This window comes from Leptopilina boulardi, unplaced genomic scaffold (assembly GCF_019393585.1).
Source record: "Leptopilina boulardi isolate dan_hultmark-lab unplaced genomic scaffold, ZJU_Lbou_2.1 LbouV2_4, whole genome shotgun sequence".
Lineage (NCBI taxonomy): Eukaryota > Metazoa > Arthropoda > Insecta > Hymenoptera > Figitidae > Leptopilina > Leptopilina boulardi.
In genome coordinates, this window is record NW_026137973.1 from 499,584 (window position 1) to 515,344 (window position 15,761).

General features: G+C 37.4%; 1 protein-coding gene across 3 annotated transcripts in view; it reads right to left on the reverse strand.

The window, feature by feature from the left end:
- Positions 1 to 15,761, reverse strand: part of LOC127289164 (DNA N6-methyl adenine demethylase) — a 94,076-nt gene that overhangs the window by 3,351 nt on the left and 74,964 nt on the right. For 2 of the 3 annotated variants that reach the window (XM_051316957.1, XM_051316956.1), the window contains exons 4-10: positions 10,915 to 11,169; positions 5,810 to 6,271; positions 3,709 to 5,632; positions 3,294 to 3,469; positions 2,868 to 3,221; positions 2,411 to 2,793; positions 561 to 2,338 (exon numbers count right to left, since the gene is read on the reverse strand). In XM_051316957.1, the coding sequence (XP_051172914.1) occupies positions 561 to 2,338; positions 2,411 to 2,793; positions 2,868 to 3,221; positions 3,294 to 3,469; positions 3,709 to 5,632; positions 5,810 to 6,271; positions 10,915 to 11,169 (5,332 nt within the window). Of the gene's footprint in view, positions 1 to 292; positions 421 to 560; positions 2,339 to 2,410; positions 2,794 to 2,867; positions 3,222 to 3,293; positions 3,470 to 3,708; positions 5,633 to 5,809; positions 6,272 to 10,914; positions 11,170 to 15,761 lie in introns of all 3 variants that reach the window. The other variant, XR_007844130.1, reaches the window with a different exon arrangement.

Consider the following 15,761-nt stretch of genomic DNA (forward strand, 5'->3'; position numbering starts at 1 on the left):
TTATTAAGAAATAATTGGAGAAAAAGAACTGGTAAGTAATTTAGTTATGTCAGGTAAAATGTTTGCTAGGATGAATAAAAAGTTAGTTCCGGTTGGTTAAAAAATATTAAGCCCCTCTGTATTGGAAGTTACAATTGCAAAAAAAGCTTTACAACCGAAAATTTAGAAGTTATTAGCAAAAATTTAGCTAGGATCAAAAATTTAGCAGTAATCGAAAATTTAGCAGGAGCCAGAAAATTATCTGTTCGAAAATTTTGCAACACCTTCGCGCTAGGATGAAAATCGTATATACCTTTTTGCGATTCGTGAAGCCAAAAAAGTCAGCTTTTTTTCTGACAGCAACTGGTCCCGAAATTCAGCCCGGCGCAAAGGTGTTCGACTCCTTCCACAGATCCTCCTTTGTTTCTCAAGTTTTTCAACCTGTGAAGAGAAAAAATTTCTAAAAAGGTTTGCAATTTTTTCTTTCTTCAGTGTTCTTCATCAAAATCGAATCAAAATCTATTGAAAATCTTCTTGTTCCGTAATAAAAAAAACCTTCCATATCATCAAATCAAAATTACCTGATGAAACTCCAGGACTGGAAACAGTTGTCGGCGTCTGAACATTAGTTGTATTTGTTGTGGTATTTGTTGTAATGCCCAATTTTCTGAGTCTCATTTTCTCCTCCCACTCTTCCCAACCATGTTTCCCTCTATTGAGATTTCGATGTTGATAAAATACCAAACTAATTCTCGTTGGACTGAGACGATTTGGTTTCTTGAGTGCTGTGGTGCAGTGCATTTCATGTTTTGCACATTCAAAGAGAACGCTACCGTGACCCAGGGCAATTGCCACGCCACCCATTTGTTGATCCTTGAAGCATTCTTCATTGTCAGAAAAATCCGCAACTTCACCCAATGGTTCGGCCTTTGGCGGTGGATCAGGAAGAACTGGAAAATACGATGGAGGACCATAGAGTTCCCATTGCGGTGGTTTCTCCCATCGCCAGGACGGATTTAATCCCTGATAGGGCGAAACACCCTGATATGGAGATGGTGGATAGGTTTCACGTTTCTGTTGATACAATTGTGGTGGATAATCTGGTTGATGGTACTGATAATTGTAACCCTCGAGGTTTGGATAGGATTTGTCAAAAACGGGATAACCGTAACTGTACTGGGGAAAATGTCTTATTGGATGATAGTCTTGTACTTTAATCTCTTCGGACCAATTTAGCCAGTTTTCTTCACGTTTGCCTTCGGGCCAATCTGGTCTTCTTTGAGGTCTATTGGAGGGTTCCTGAGGTTTAAGGAACGTTTTAACAAAGGAATTTTGGAAGATATTTGTATCGACATTTGGAGCTGTTCGAGACGGAGGTCTACCTTTTGGTACTCGAAATGGTGAAGGCTCCGAGGGTTGATCCCTAGGATTAGTGGAAAACGTTTGATCATTCCAGGAATCTTTCGCTGGATCGGCAAATGGATGATGCAAGTCAATTGGTTTCGAAGTATTGTTCTCTTGAGGTGGTTGATAAACTCTCGGTGGTAAATAATCTTGTTCCATTCTGTACTCCGATTTTGGTATTTCTTGATAATTTCCTGGTAAACGCTGCTGTCTAGCCACTGCAAGTTTCGCCTGATATTGATCAACGTGGTCGTAGTTTGGATTTCTAAAACCCTCGGTAGATTTTCTTTGATCGTAGGGCGAAAAATTGGGTTTATTATCGTAGGTGTGGTTCGGATATCTATGATGAAATTCTCCAGGAGGATTGCAATTGGGTAAATTTGAAAATGTGGCAGAAGAATTTGGATTTGAAAAATAAGGATTGGAGAAAGGAGCTCGAGGTGAAAGATGAGATCTTGGCGAGTAAGTTAGTGATTCTGGAGTGTTTGGAGGTCTGTAATCTTGTGAAGTGTCAGTACGTTGAGAAACCGTACTCCTGGGTCTCGTGTCATCCAAACTTGTACTGTCAGGAACAACTTTCATTTCACGTTCCAAACCACTGAATGGATATTCATTCCATGGATTTAGCCAATTGTTTTTACGTTGATCGAGCCAATTTCTGTTCCACTGTTGTTCGTTCTGATAACCCCAGCCTTGATACATCGAAACTGGACTATCCAATACTGTGGATGAAACCTGAGAACTTTGCAATTGGGCATCCATTCCCTCGAATACTGTATTCATTTGTGGATCCCGCCTTTGATCTTGAAAATTAATTCTAGGTTCGTGTTTTTCGGTTGTTTTTACAGTTTCCTTTTTGTTGTGAATTGTTTCTGGTTCCTCTTCCTTACGCTTTTTACCATGTCTTCGACAAGGTTGGAGTGGTACGGAACGAACACGCACCTCACAGGGATATCTGTAAGAAGTATTTGTTAGCTTTTGGAGAACTTAAAACGAAATAGATGATTTTTGGATTTAAGAAACCTACTTGGTTAGAACGTCGAGAGCACCGGCTCGAACTTTCTCCTCTTGGCCTTCCTTGGAGCCGAATTCGTCTGTTTCGTCCATGATGTACAGTGGCAGTACGTGCAATTGTTCGTCCTCTGGTTTAGCGAGGGTTCGATGTTTCGTCAGGCTTACAACAACCGTGCAACCATTGTTCATATTGTGCAAATCGCGATGTGAATGGGCACAAAAATCTATGCAAGCCGTCACACCGGAGAATGGTCTTCCGGGCTTAAAACCCAATCTGCATTCGCTGGCTTCCCGCTCGAATTGGGTTTGATTGTTAAAAGCTTCGGGCGCAAGGCTCAGATACAATGGAGACAGCAGTGTTGCCAACACGTGCATCCTTTCCTCGACCTCTTGTTCCTAAAATCAGATTTTTAGTAAAGACTTTCAGAGTCACTTTAGAGTCTTTAGTATTTCTCTTTTCGGAGACTTACCTCCGATTTGACGGAAAGCCGAAATTTCCTGACAGTCTTGCTTCGGGCATATTTACAGCCATTGTAGTACATGGACCAAGAGCATCCAAATGAAAAACTTGCACCACAAGAATCGGGATCAAGACCCTGACATGCGCAGGTTCTTGGCTCATTGGTTCCACATCTTCTTGTTGTTGGAAGACCAAAACGATTGAGTTTGTGGGTAAGAAGAGAGTAGATTCGATCGGCCTCATGTGATGGTACACCTTCCCAAGCAACAACTGCAACTACTATCCAAGCAGTTGCACATTTATGTCCCTGACGATGTTTGACAATTGTGAGAATTTTCTCATCAATTCCCGAACGACGAAGAATCTGTGAATAATAAATTACCTAAATATTTTTGTTTCTTAGAACAATTCTTGAAAATAGTGAAAAATTTCGTACCCATTTTGCCATAGGACAACCCTGCGTTGTTTTGCTCTCCTTTCCCGTGTAGATGACCTTTTCGAACCTAATAGCGTTACCCTTGAGGCCAGTTCTCCGCTCCAAGTCGTTACGAAGTTCTGGAAGACTGGCGGCCGCACCAAGATGCGTGTAATAGGATCCAGGTTCCGGTGGACCTTGTGTTTGAACTTGTATTTTACTACGACACTTATGTATCGTTTTTTAGGTTTAATGAAAGGGGTAAGCGAAAATATGCCTTAGAAATGGAAACCATTTTTTTGGGCATAAGCTTTCCTCTGCCCCTTTTTTTTTTTTTTTTTTGTTTTCTATCAGTTTTTTTTGTATTATCGAGTTGTTGGTTAGTGTGTTCTCTCGTTGTTAGTGTCGTAGAACTGAATATTCAATGGCAACTCACATTTATCTGGAGGAAAACAGCTGCAGTCGGGTACTTCGGTCCTCACATTGTTCTTGATCTTATCCAGATGTTGATGATGTTGATCTTTTGTGCCGCTTGATGTTTGACTTTTTGGACTAATTGGATCTTCATTTTTAATTTCGGGATCCGATTTTTCGTCTTGTGTTTGTAAACCTTGACAACAACCATCGCGTAGATGTTCAGGTGTTGGTTGCTCGGTTCCACCACGTCGACAGCACCAGGTATCAGTTTCAGGTGAAATTTTAGCTGGTCCTCCATCACCTTGAAAAGGATAATTGTCCTGTTCTTTCTGTTCTGGTTCGATTTTGATAGTTTTTGAAATATCCTCTATCTCTTCGTTAGTCTCTTGCTTTATTATCGGATCAATTTTTTCTTTCACTTCAGGTTCTTCTTTGTTTAATTTCTCATTTTGATATTTGATGAAATTGTCAATTCCACTTTCGGGAATTATATTACCGCCACCAGTCCACTCCCATAAGCCACCACCGTCGGGCAAACTATCGACCCGAGGGTGGTGGCTATGCAATAAAAAATTACCGGTCATGGATTCATTTTGGCCAATTGTCATCAATTGATTGTAGTCTCGCTTTTCTTGTTGTTTTTCATTTTCGTGTGAATCACGTCCCCGATCGTCATTGGGAAATTCCTTTGAACTACTACCATTACGCATTTGATGAATTTGATGCTGATTTTGCTGCATTTGCATTTGATTCTGATTTTGCTGCATCTGTTGGTTTTGCAGATTTTGTATCTGAGAGGGATTTTGCATTTGACCCTGCATTTGATTTTGATTTGGAATATTTTGTATCTGATTTTGTTGTTGGATTCTTGGTTGATTCTGCATTTGGTGTTGTTTATTCAAAATCATTGATTTTAGCCGACTGTTTAAATTCACACGATTTGTTTGATTGTATTCTTGGGTTTCTTGACCATCGGAGGGAAAACCGTTTTTTCCATCTGGATGCCAAATAATTCTTTCGCCAGATGCGGAATTTTGAATCTCTTTAGATTGAGTCCAATTGGAGGGATTTTCGTTTGATCGGGGCGATGACCATTGTTCGATTTTAGTTTCCTGGGTGGTTTGATTTGGCCATGATGGGGGATTTGTAACGGGTGTACGTCGAGGACTTGGTTGGGAATCAGGCCACTGTTGTTGCTGTTGACTGCCGTCACTTTTCATACTGTTTGGCGACCAATTTGGTTGACTAGTAGGCGTATCGGGCCAGGTCATTTGATTCGATGGTGTCAATCGGGGATTTTCAATTTTTTGTTGTTGCCACTGCTGCTGCTGCTGCTGTTGAATTTGTCCCGAGGGTGTCAGTCTTGAATTTTGAGCTTGTTCCTGAGGGCTATTTTGCGACCAGGACGGTGTCATTCTTTGGGAATTTTGATGCTCGGGAATTTTTGGCGAATGTTGAGGCCAGTGTTGAGAGGGGGTGAGTCGATTTTGATTTTGATTTTGCCAATTTTGACTTTTGTGCTGTTCGGAATTATCCCAACTCATGTGACTCTCAGGCCTTTCTGTTTCAGTTTTAGGTTGTAAACCACTCTCGGACCATGGGATTTTACCGTCTGGATTTGAATCGGACCAAATGTGACGATTATTGTCTTGTTGTCGTTCTTGCTGCCATTGATTTTGACCCATTTCCACGTAGCCTGGATATCCGTTAGAGTTGTGTAAACTCTGTGGGCCCTGTTGAAGTGGATACCCAGGCATCTCGTTTCCCGACACATTGTTTGCGGCAATTGTCGCAAAACCTTTGACCTGTGTGTCGGTGGATGGTGGTGGTTGTTGTTGTTGTTGTTGTTGTTGTTGTTGAGGCTGCGATGGTTGAGAATCCATGTGAACGGAACTGCTGCGACTCGTTGGTGTTGTCGCTGGTGGTGGTGCCATAGTCACGTCCTGAAAAGAGGATCATTCGATCTGTAACTTAAAATCGAGCAGTGGTTTAAATAATGGGGCCCCCGGTTTTTCATTCATCAAAATATTCTCCTTGTTTTCTAAAAAGTGATTTTTATCTTCTGTTGGGAAACTCGGACGACATCAAAGCATATCAAATTCCAGTGAATGGATGCTCACCTGTTGTTGATATCCATTAACATATTCCTGTCTTTCGTAACCAACTTGGCCTGGAGTGACGGCTGGTTCCATAAATTGACCATTTAGAGGTCTCTGAGGGGTTGTTGTGGTATTCTGCGAAGCAACAGTGGCCAAGGGTGATGGCTGTCCGGTAATAGTATATTGTCCCGTTGATCCGGCACGTTGAAAAGCGGACTGATCGGTTGTTATGAATGTTTGTTGCTGATAGGTTACTGGTTGGGGATGATAGGGAGTTGCCGCACTGTACTGTGGATGATACCTCAATTCCTCCAATTGATTGGGAGCAGGAATTTGTTGAATGAATTGTTGAGGTGGCCATGTTGTTGGTGTGGCTTCAACTGTTACTGTTCCCACACCCTGATGCCATACTGTGTTTCCAAAACCAGCTGCTGGCCGAAAACCCGTACCACTATCACCGTAGAATGGCATTACTCCCGGCGACTGAAACAAAAAGAATTTTATTATTTTTTTTTGTTTTGCTGAAATTATTATTTTTTCCCCTCTTGCACTGATTGTAGATTATTCACAATCTCTTACTTTGATATTCTTGCGAGGAACTGAATAATGTAAACTCAACGTGATTTAGTTCTCTCTAAAGTATAGACTAGTTTCTCTCTCTTGATGCTTAAATTTTTAGTAGGATTTTCAGAGCACGTAGACCGTCTTAAAGTACTCGCTGCGATCAAGGTAAGAGATAAAGAAAACTTTATCCTCGAAAACTCCATGCACACCTGAATCCTTTTTTTAAAAAAATAGTTTCTAATTTGATTTCCTAGATGAATTGGATTATGTACACGTAATGAGGAAAGCCAGAATCTGTAAGCATCCATTATCTCTCTAATCTCCTATAGTAAATTGGTCACAAGGAGTATGTATCGTTCAATGTGTTTAGTTAACCCTTCCGACATTTCCCTCTATAGGTTCTCTCCCTCTATCGTTTTGCAGGTTATTACGCTTGTTGCCAGACACGGTTCAATTAATCATCATTGAATTACCCAAGCTAATCCCGGCGTCAAAATTGTGGTCTTAAATACAATTCCACAATTGTTTTTAAAAAATATCTGAACTAAAAATTTAATAATCCCTCGAAGTTAGGGGTGGGAAAATTGACGTTAATAATTTAGAGACTGCAGGCGATGCCATTAAATTTTGATGATAACAAAATTTTGTAATCTCCTAGTGGAGATTTTAATCGCATCCTAATATGATTATAGTATCTAACAAGTTTGACGCTTCACTTCATTAAGGTTGATTATTATTTACGATGATGATGATGATGATGATGATGATGGGATTTGTATTAAATTCAAGAGAGAAAAAAAAATTCAGTCACAATATCCCCCTTTAAGAGATCAGAAGAAAAGGAATGATTCGAGGTCTGACAACTAGTCGAGTGTTCTGGTTTCCTTGAGGATAAGTCGGGGTGGTAAACAGACTACTCACCCTTAAAGTGGTCGTGAATCGGTGTTTGTGGTCGAGGTTGATAGCATCGAAGGCGGGCCAAAGTGAGAGTGAGAACCGGAATTCTCACTCACTCTTTGAGCCATTACAACTCTCTCTCTCTCTCTTAGTCTGTGTGGCTCTTTTCACCCTCATCCTCAAGGGGAAAATCCTTCCGTTCTCGTGCCACCGTGACCTAAGGCAACTCGATTTACCTCCAGGCGTGATGGAACGAGAGACGTTTTGACGACAGCACCCAAACATAACCCACGGGACAATCCCTGTTCCGCTTCCTTCTAATTCCAACTCAAGCGGTTAATGTTCCGACATTTATCAACTACTAGTCTGATGGTGTGAGTGCATTCCCCCTTTTGCCGCAGCGAATAGTTCCACGATAATTGGGATGGATTAAGTTAATTGAGAGAATCTAGTGATTCAATTGTCATCTATATCAAGATGTTTTAGCAAAATGATGATATTTTTTAAATTCGAAGAAATGGAAATCAAAATTCTTCCTTTTGGCTCAAGGATTTCCTTCAAAGAAATTGGATTTATATATCAAAGGAACAGAATTTTTATCAACTGGATGAATAAACCAACGGGATTTTGTTAAACAGAAACGGATTTACTTAAAAATGAACGGATTTTGATGGGGACTGGATTTTCCTTAACTGCGGATAAAGACAGCATTTTGTTAAGAAACGGATTTCCTCAAAAGAAGATGGATTTGGTTCAAAGGAACAGAATTTCCCTTTACTGGATACAAAAACCAACGGAATTTCGTTAACCAGAAACGGATTTCTCCAAAAACGTATGGATTTAGATCAAAAGAACTGAACCTCCATAAAATAGAAGTCAAAAGAAACTGGATTTTGTTAAATGGAAACGGATTTGGATCAAAGGAACACGATTTCTATCAAAATGAAAAAAAAAACCCTCGCCCCCTCTGGAAACTCAAAGAAATCCAGCTCTTCAACATCCCTTTCTTCCCAAAATTAGATTAAAAGGATTAGTATATCTTTTTTATCTTGTAATTTGATCGGCTTTTGTTAAAAAAAAAGAAGTTCTTTTTTCGGGATGATTGAAAAAGTTTGTTAATTAAGATCCCCTTGCGGCATACACCTTAAGAGATATCGAAACTTTTAGGAACATTGATCTTGTCCGCATAATTCCCCTCAATTGAAAATTGACGTATACAAAAAAAATTTTTAATTAGAATTATTTTTCAAAAATCCAATACATCTAAACTAGAATTTAATAATCCAATTTTGCTAAAATGTAATGTTCAGTTGAATGAGCTTTGGGAATTTAGCGGCTTTGGTGTCTTGCATAATAGTCAATTGCAACAATCATCAACCTAGTTATTGGCAATTACCACATATTTGCCTTTCGAGGATATTATAAACGGAATATTCGAAGGGGGAACTTTGATTGTTCCACAATCAATAAATTATTATTATTATTATTATTATTAAAAATTCCAATTTCATTGTAATATAATTTTTCCCCCTTCATAATTTGATTAAATGTAAAAAAAATGTGATTTATAACTTTGGTCGTTGCACTTTGACCCTGATCAAAATCAGAGGTTATTTAATGTGATTTGATTCTCAATGAGTCATAGTATAACGTGACTTCTGTTTTATTTTCATTTTTTTTTTTTTTTTTTTTTTTATTTTGTCGCATTCAGTGTTCGTTGTGAAATGTCAGTCTGACACATACACACGAACGTGAAAAGAAGGGGTAGACTGGCGGTAGACGCAAGCTGCGGGGGCGGTGACCGCCCGCCAACGCGAATCAATACCCGCAGGAACAGGAACCACCGACCTCTCTCTCTCTCTCTCACTCTCGAAAAGGGGTTCTTGAGAGGCAAGAGGTGAAGGGAGAGACACAACTTGAGAGTGAGGGCATACACCCCTTTTTCCTCTCCCTCCGCACCCCTTCCTTATCCCGTGTTCCTCAAGATACGATTAAGGGTAGAAACCTCAAATGGGCTCTTCAAAGATGGATAGATGCATCTCAAATCCCATTTCCCTCATCCTCCATCATCAATATATTCTCAAAACTTGCCGCGGAAATTCCTAGATCAATTAGGTGTGTCAAAATTGAATTTCATATCTGATTTTGAAACTCATCTCGGTAGGGTAGATGAAATAAAATTATATATTAATGAATTGGGATATTTTTTTTAGAGAAAAACTGATTCGATTCCACGTGAAAAATTAGTAGAAAGACATGTGTGAGTTGATTTTTAGACATTTTTGGCTTGTATAGGCGTGCTGTGGCTGAAACCTGGCTGTAACTTGGTTAAAATCTGGTTGTAAAGTGGTTTAAACCTGGCTATAACGTGGCTACAATTTGGCTAAAACGTGGTTATAACATGGCTGTAAAGAGACTAAAACCTGTCTAAAACGTGGCTAAAACCTGGTTGTACCCATGGCTATAATTTGGCTCATACCTGGCTATAACGTGGCTATAAAATGGCTCAAACCTGGCCATAAAGTGGCTCAAACCTGGCAATAACTTGGCTAAAACCTGGTTGTAACGTGGCTATAATTTGGCTAAAAACGGGTTATAATGTGGTTGTAAAGTGGCTACAATCCGGTTAAAACCTGGTTATAAAGTGGCTAAAACCTGGCTATAACCTGGTAGTAGTATGGCTATAATCTGGCTACAACTTGGCGGTAGCAGGGCTATAACGTAAAACTATTCTGGCTCAAACCTGACTAGAAAGAGAAAGATTACAAACTCGCGAATTAAAATCCCCCATAAAACAAAGTCGCATTTGATTAAAAAAATCGAAAGTCGACAGAAGAAAAGATTTAAAAAAAAAGAATATAAGTCAAGAGGGAAAAAAGTTTATAAGGACAAAGGAGCTATACCAAAAAAAAAAAAATTCTCTCCAAAGGTAAAAAGACAAAAAGCATTGTTAAAGAATGTAGCTCTCGATATAGAGGGAGATGCTAAGGGGTGACCTTGAGCTGGCGAAGGTCATTTCGAATGGAAGGAAGCAGACACAAACACGCATCTAAGAAGATTTTTGTCCAGTTCTGTTATAGCTTGTACCATAAATAAAAGCGTACGCGTATAGAAAATGTTGTGTGGTATATAGTTCGGTGTGTGGTTGAAGTGGTTTGGATAGTGGAGGAGTAAACAGACGGCGCGAGCAGACTGGTTTGCCCAGTAACCTCGCACTCACTCGGCATTCAAGTGCATACCTATATAGATAAAAGTGTATTTGTGTGTGTGTGTGTGTAAAAGAGAAGTCGCGAAGAGAAGTGGAGGATCAAGATCCTCCACTCGAGAGTCCATTGCAAGAGGGAAACAGCATTCCATTCGAAAACGTCTCTCTCTCTCTCCCCCTTTTTTCTCTCCTCTTTCTTATCTCTCTAAATCCGCGCACACTTCCTTTTCCCTTCTTTTCACTTTCGACAAAAAGAAAGTCCTACTTGAACAACATCCAAAGAAAAACTATCACCATCCACTTCCGATGGTATCTTTAGACAAGTTTGCCAGTGACCCAGAGACGAAAGACTGGATCAATTTTTTTTTTTTTTTAGAAGAATTTGTAGGAATTCTTACTTTAAGTGATGAAAAATAATTTATACTTTTTGATATAGAGGAATTTTTTTTTTTTAACTCACCATGGAGACAACTGGTGCTGCAGTGTTTCCGTTCCTGAGACCCGTTTGTTGACTCGCGGGATTTAGATTGTCCTTGGCCTGCATGGGATCGGAGTGTATAGCCGGTTGTGTTTGTTGTTGTTGTTGTTGTTGCTGTTGTTGCTGCTGTTGTTGCTGCTGCTGATGAGGCAGTCCACCGATTCCTGCTTGCGGACTTCCTAGACCCGCCGGCGCACTGTCTGGTGTACTGACTTGTCGAGCAATTTTTCTGTAACTCTGCAAAAAGAAGAAAAATTATTGTAAAAATTTATGGAAAAGAATTTTTTTGCGAAAGTAGCCAAAACCTGGCTATAAAGTGGCTAAAACTCGGCCAAAACCTGGTTAAAACGTGGCTGTGCCGTGGTTAAAAATCGGCTAAAACCAGGCTCAAACTAGGCCAAAACCTGGTTATAAAATGGCTGAACCTTGGCCACAACCTGGTTGTAACGTGGCTCAACTAGGCCAAAACCTAGTTATAGCATGGCTATTTACCGTGGCTAAAAGCTGGTTAAAACTTGGCTGTGCCGTGGCTAAAAATTGGCCAAAACCTGGCGTATTGTGGCTATTAAGTGGCTAAAACCTGGCTATAACGTCGCTAAAACCTGGCTTATCGTGGCTATAAAGTGGCTAAAACCTGGCTATAACGTAGCTAAAACCTGGCTTATCATGGCTATAAAGTGGCCAAAACTTGGCTATAGCTTGGCTGTACTGTGGCTATAACCTGGTTACAACCTGGCTTATCGTGGCTATAAAGTGGCTAAAACTTGGCTGTAGCTTGGCTGAAACCTGGTTACAACCTGGCTGCATCATGGCTGTAACATGGTTGTAGCAGTGCTGTATTTAAATTTCAACAACTGGCAGCAAACACTAATTAATTATGAATAAAATAAATAGAAAAAATAGTTCAATTTTCTACAACAAATCATAAAAAAAAATTATTAAAACTTGGGGCTTGATATTGTTTGACCCCAATACTAAATATATCTTCAAGTAGGCCGTGAGTAAATGGTTTCTATAGTTCGCCATCTTACACTTGGTCAAAATTATATTTGCAAACAAGAATAAATTAACACCTTTCGAATTTCCCTCTTGAAAGAGTCCGACAAAATTTTTGACAAAAAATAATTCTCCAGTTCATTGTAAAATTATAAGTCTTTTCTCAAATATTAATTCACTAATATTTTTTTCTTTCCGTTTTTGAAACTATACTGAAACAAGTGAATTTTTTTCAAATTTGCTTAAATAATAATTTTTCATCCTCTCATATATGTCATATGAAATGATTGCATCAATTTTACATTCCGCATGTCAGATTTAACTCAATAAGCGAATGCATTCAGTAATAATAAAGGTTGCGTTTTGCTGATATTAAATTTATAGCGACATACAAGGCCTTAGGCCCAAGTCTTCCTTCAAATTCTATTTCAAAATTTATAAATTCAATTTAAAAAAAATGATAAAAAAATCTATTTTAAGAGAAAATTACGTTCTCATATCGTAAATTATTAATAATGTTTGCCCTCTGAAATTCTCAGGTAAACTTTAATACTCTTGGAGAGATAAAAAAAAAAAAATTCGGAATTTCTTTTTCATTCTTGTAGCCGAAGCAAAAAAAAAAATATATTGCAAAAAATTTACTTTATGTATTTTTTTTTTATTTCGTATTTGCTGCTGTACGACATTTAATGTCCACAAAATGACTTTACTTAAGACCGGAAATGCGAACTTATTGCCCAGAATCCTTCTCTAAAGAAATTGAGTGGCTGTGTGCAATTACGGTGGGTCTTCTCCCTTTACCGCGCGCACACTTCAACCCGTAAGTTTAAATGCCAGTCTCATCAAATAAATGAAATTGCTTTTTTTTTTCCTCAAATATTAACATCTAATCCGCGAGAGGGCTGCAAAAAAAAACAAAAAAAGAAAAAAAAAATTTCTCATTATTTTCTTCATTAACACAGGAGAAACTATTTTGAAATCTTTTTGATAAAAATAAAATATCATTTGTATAAAAAATCCCAAATTGGATTTTTTTTTCATAATTCCAATTTATTTTTTTTGAGGAGAATTAAACAAAATATTAAAAATGTAAATAAAAAATTAAAAAATAAATAAATTTTAATTAAACAATTAAAAATTGTTCATTCATTTATTTTCAATTTGAATGAGAGACAAAGATATTTTGTTAATTATCTGAATGTGGGGGAAGGGGGAGGGACAATTTGTCAGTAATTTGAGGCGATAGTAACGACTGCTCGTAAAATGCACGTCTGCGAACAATTGCTCATGACATTCACGGTTGTGTCTGCAATGGAAGACTCGGAATTTTGCCGACAATGAAGACTTGAAAAAAAAAAAAAAAAAAATTTTTATCCTTGAGAAAAATTAGCGCAGACATAATGTCGTCGACCACAAGATACATTTATTATTAATAACTTGTACCAAAAAAATTATTTTTATTATTATATTAATTTTACAAATTATTAATTTTTTTGACAATTATAATTTTTATTTCACAATTATATTTTCTTACAATTTTTAAATTTTTTATTCCAATTATAATTTTTTTCTTACAATTATTAATTATTTTCATTATTATTTTTATTGTATTTTATTTTTTTAATTACACTATTATTTTATTCGGAAATTTTTTTTTTTATTAAAGTTCATTAGTAAAATAAAATTCTCATCAATAAATAAAAAAAAAAAAAAAAAACTTTCAGAGAAAAAATTTATCATCTCCAAAAGAGAAAAATACCTGTGGGTGAAATGAATGAGCGAATGCACTTCATCCCTTTCAGTTTTAATGATGTGAGACATTTTTCAGTAGGGAAAGTAGGATAAAAGAATTGCATCGCAGTTTTGCAAAAAAAAAAGAAAAAAAAACGATCTCTCGTTATGAAGATTTACAGTAACCAACAGTATTTTAAAAATACATTTTTAAATTGTCCTCGAAAATAAAAAATTTATTTTTTACAAAAGAATTTTAAATTCTAATTTAAACAAATAATAATAATAATAATAATAATAATAATAATAATTAATACTATATTTTAGTCATAAACTGTAAAGTCGAATTATTTTTGGGACGTAATCCCTAGTGTAGGTCTTTCCTACCAAAATGGTATGTGACAGTATAATAAAGTTATTATATTTACAAAAACGCCTTATATACCTTTTTTATATATATTAATATACAATATAATAATAATTATAATAATAGTAATATTAAATTTGTAACATAATAATTTTTGCATATTTTTAACGCAATATTCAATATTAAAAATAGAATAAAACAAAAACGTTGAGAAGGAATAAAAACTATTCACCGTGTTTATACCGTGAAATTTCATCGATATTCTTATACTCCAAATTTTTCTTCTTCTTCTTCCTTTTTGTGTATTGTTTATTCAACAAAAATTATATGAAAAGATCAGGTATTTAGGCCCCCCGGAAAAAAAAATAATAATAGATAATATTTTTATTATAAGAATCCCTCTTTTATTTAACGGAAATTGAAGCAGAAATTATTTTCTGATTCTAAAGCCCTAAAAAAAAATTCGTTGTGGTAAATTTTTATTTGATTAAGAAATTTTAGTTTGGGATAATAGAAAATTTTATAGCCTCACGTCAATCATCTTTTTCTTCCGAGTATAGACTAGAGAAAAAAAAATAATACGCGCCTCCCCGCGGTAATATTTTTTTTGACCTGTGAGTTAAAAGATCAAATAAACCATATGTAATATGGGTAGGGGAATCCCTTATTCCTTAAGGCAATGAGTTTCTATGCCTAGGGGGAAAACCCCTCAATTTTCAAATACGCACATACACGTGGACTATCCACGTGGTTTTTTTTTTTTTTTTGCTATTCCCTCCCCGCATTTTTCTTTCAAATTTTGTTACCAATTTACACCTCTCACGAATTAAAATTATTCTAAAAAAAAAAAAAAATTAATAAAAACTATTTGTAAAAAAAAAATTTTTTTTTTAAATACAAGAAAGAAGAATATTGAAGTTTAAAAAATATTTTCTTACCCTACGGATGTAAAATTCCTTGAAGAGAGAAAAAAAAAATAAATTTCTACTCCACTCGCGATGCCGGTAGCCGGCTTTTTATGATTTTTCTTTACACAATTGATAAAATCACGTGACACATGAAAAAGTAAGTTCACAATATTCGGAAAAAAAATTTTTTTTTTTTTTTTTTTCGGTAAGGAAGAATTTATTTTGAACTAACAATTTTGCAGTGTGAACGCGAGCGAATCCTAACGCGGTCTTGTGTGTCGCGTTATACTCTGGGTTTGCCTATCGTCTCTCTCTCTCTTTTCGTCTTCATCTGCTTCTCTTGCTCGCGCTGTTTTTCCTCCCCCACCATTTTCGCCCCCCTCTGAGTACGCCGCACCTCTCTTTTGCCCCCATGAGTCTGCGAATCCCGGTTGGTCGTTTCCAGTGCTGCCAATCGTCTAGTAGGTGCGTCAAGGAAGCGATTCGGGTGCCTTTTCGTCAGTTTCCCATGCAGCGAGCAAGTTCGGAAACATTCGTGTCGTTTCGGATGGCAATATTCCCACCCCCCTCCCTCTCCTTTTCTGCCTATAACCGTCCTCCCCCCCCCCTTCCCACACTTCTCTTGTCTCCGCCAATGCTTTTCGTTTCTTTCGATATATAAACATTTCCTTGCCGCTGTTGCTGGAGGCTGGGAATTCCCCTTGCTTCTTCTCCGCGCTTGCACCAGACGCTCTCGTCTCCTTCCTCTTTTTTAGTCTCTTTTTGGTATCCTTCTCTCTTTCTCTCTCCTTCTTCATCTTCTCTTCTTGTTTCACCTCGTCCCTCTC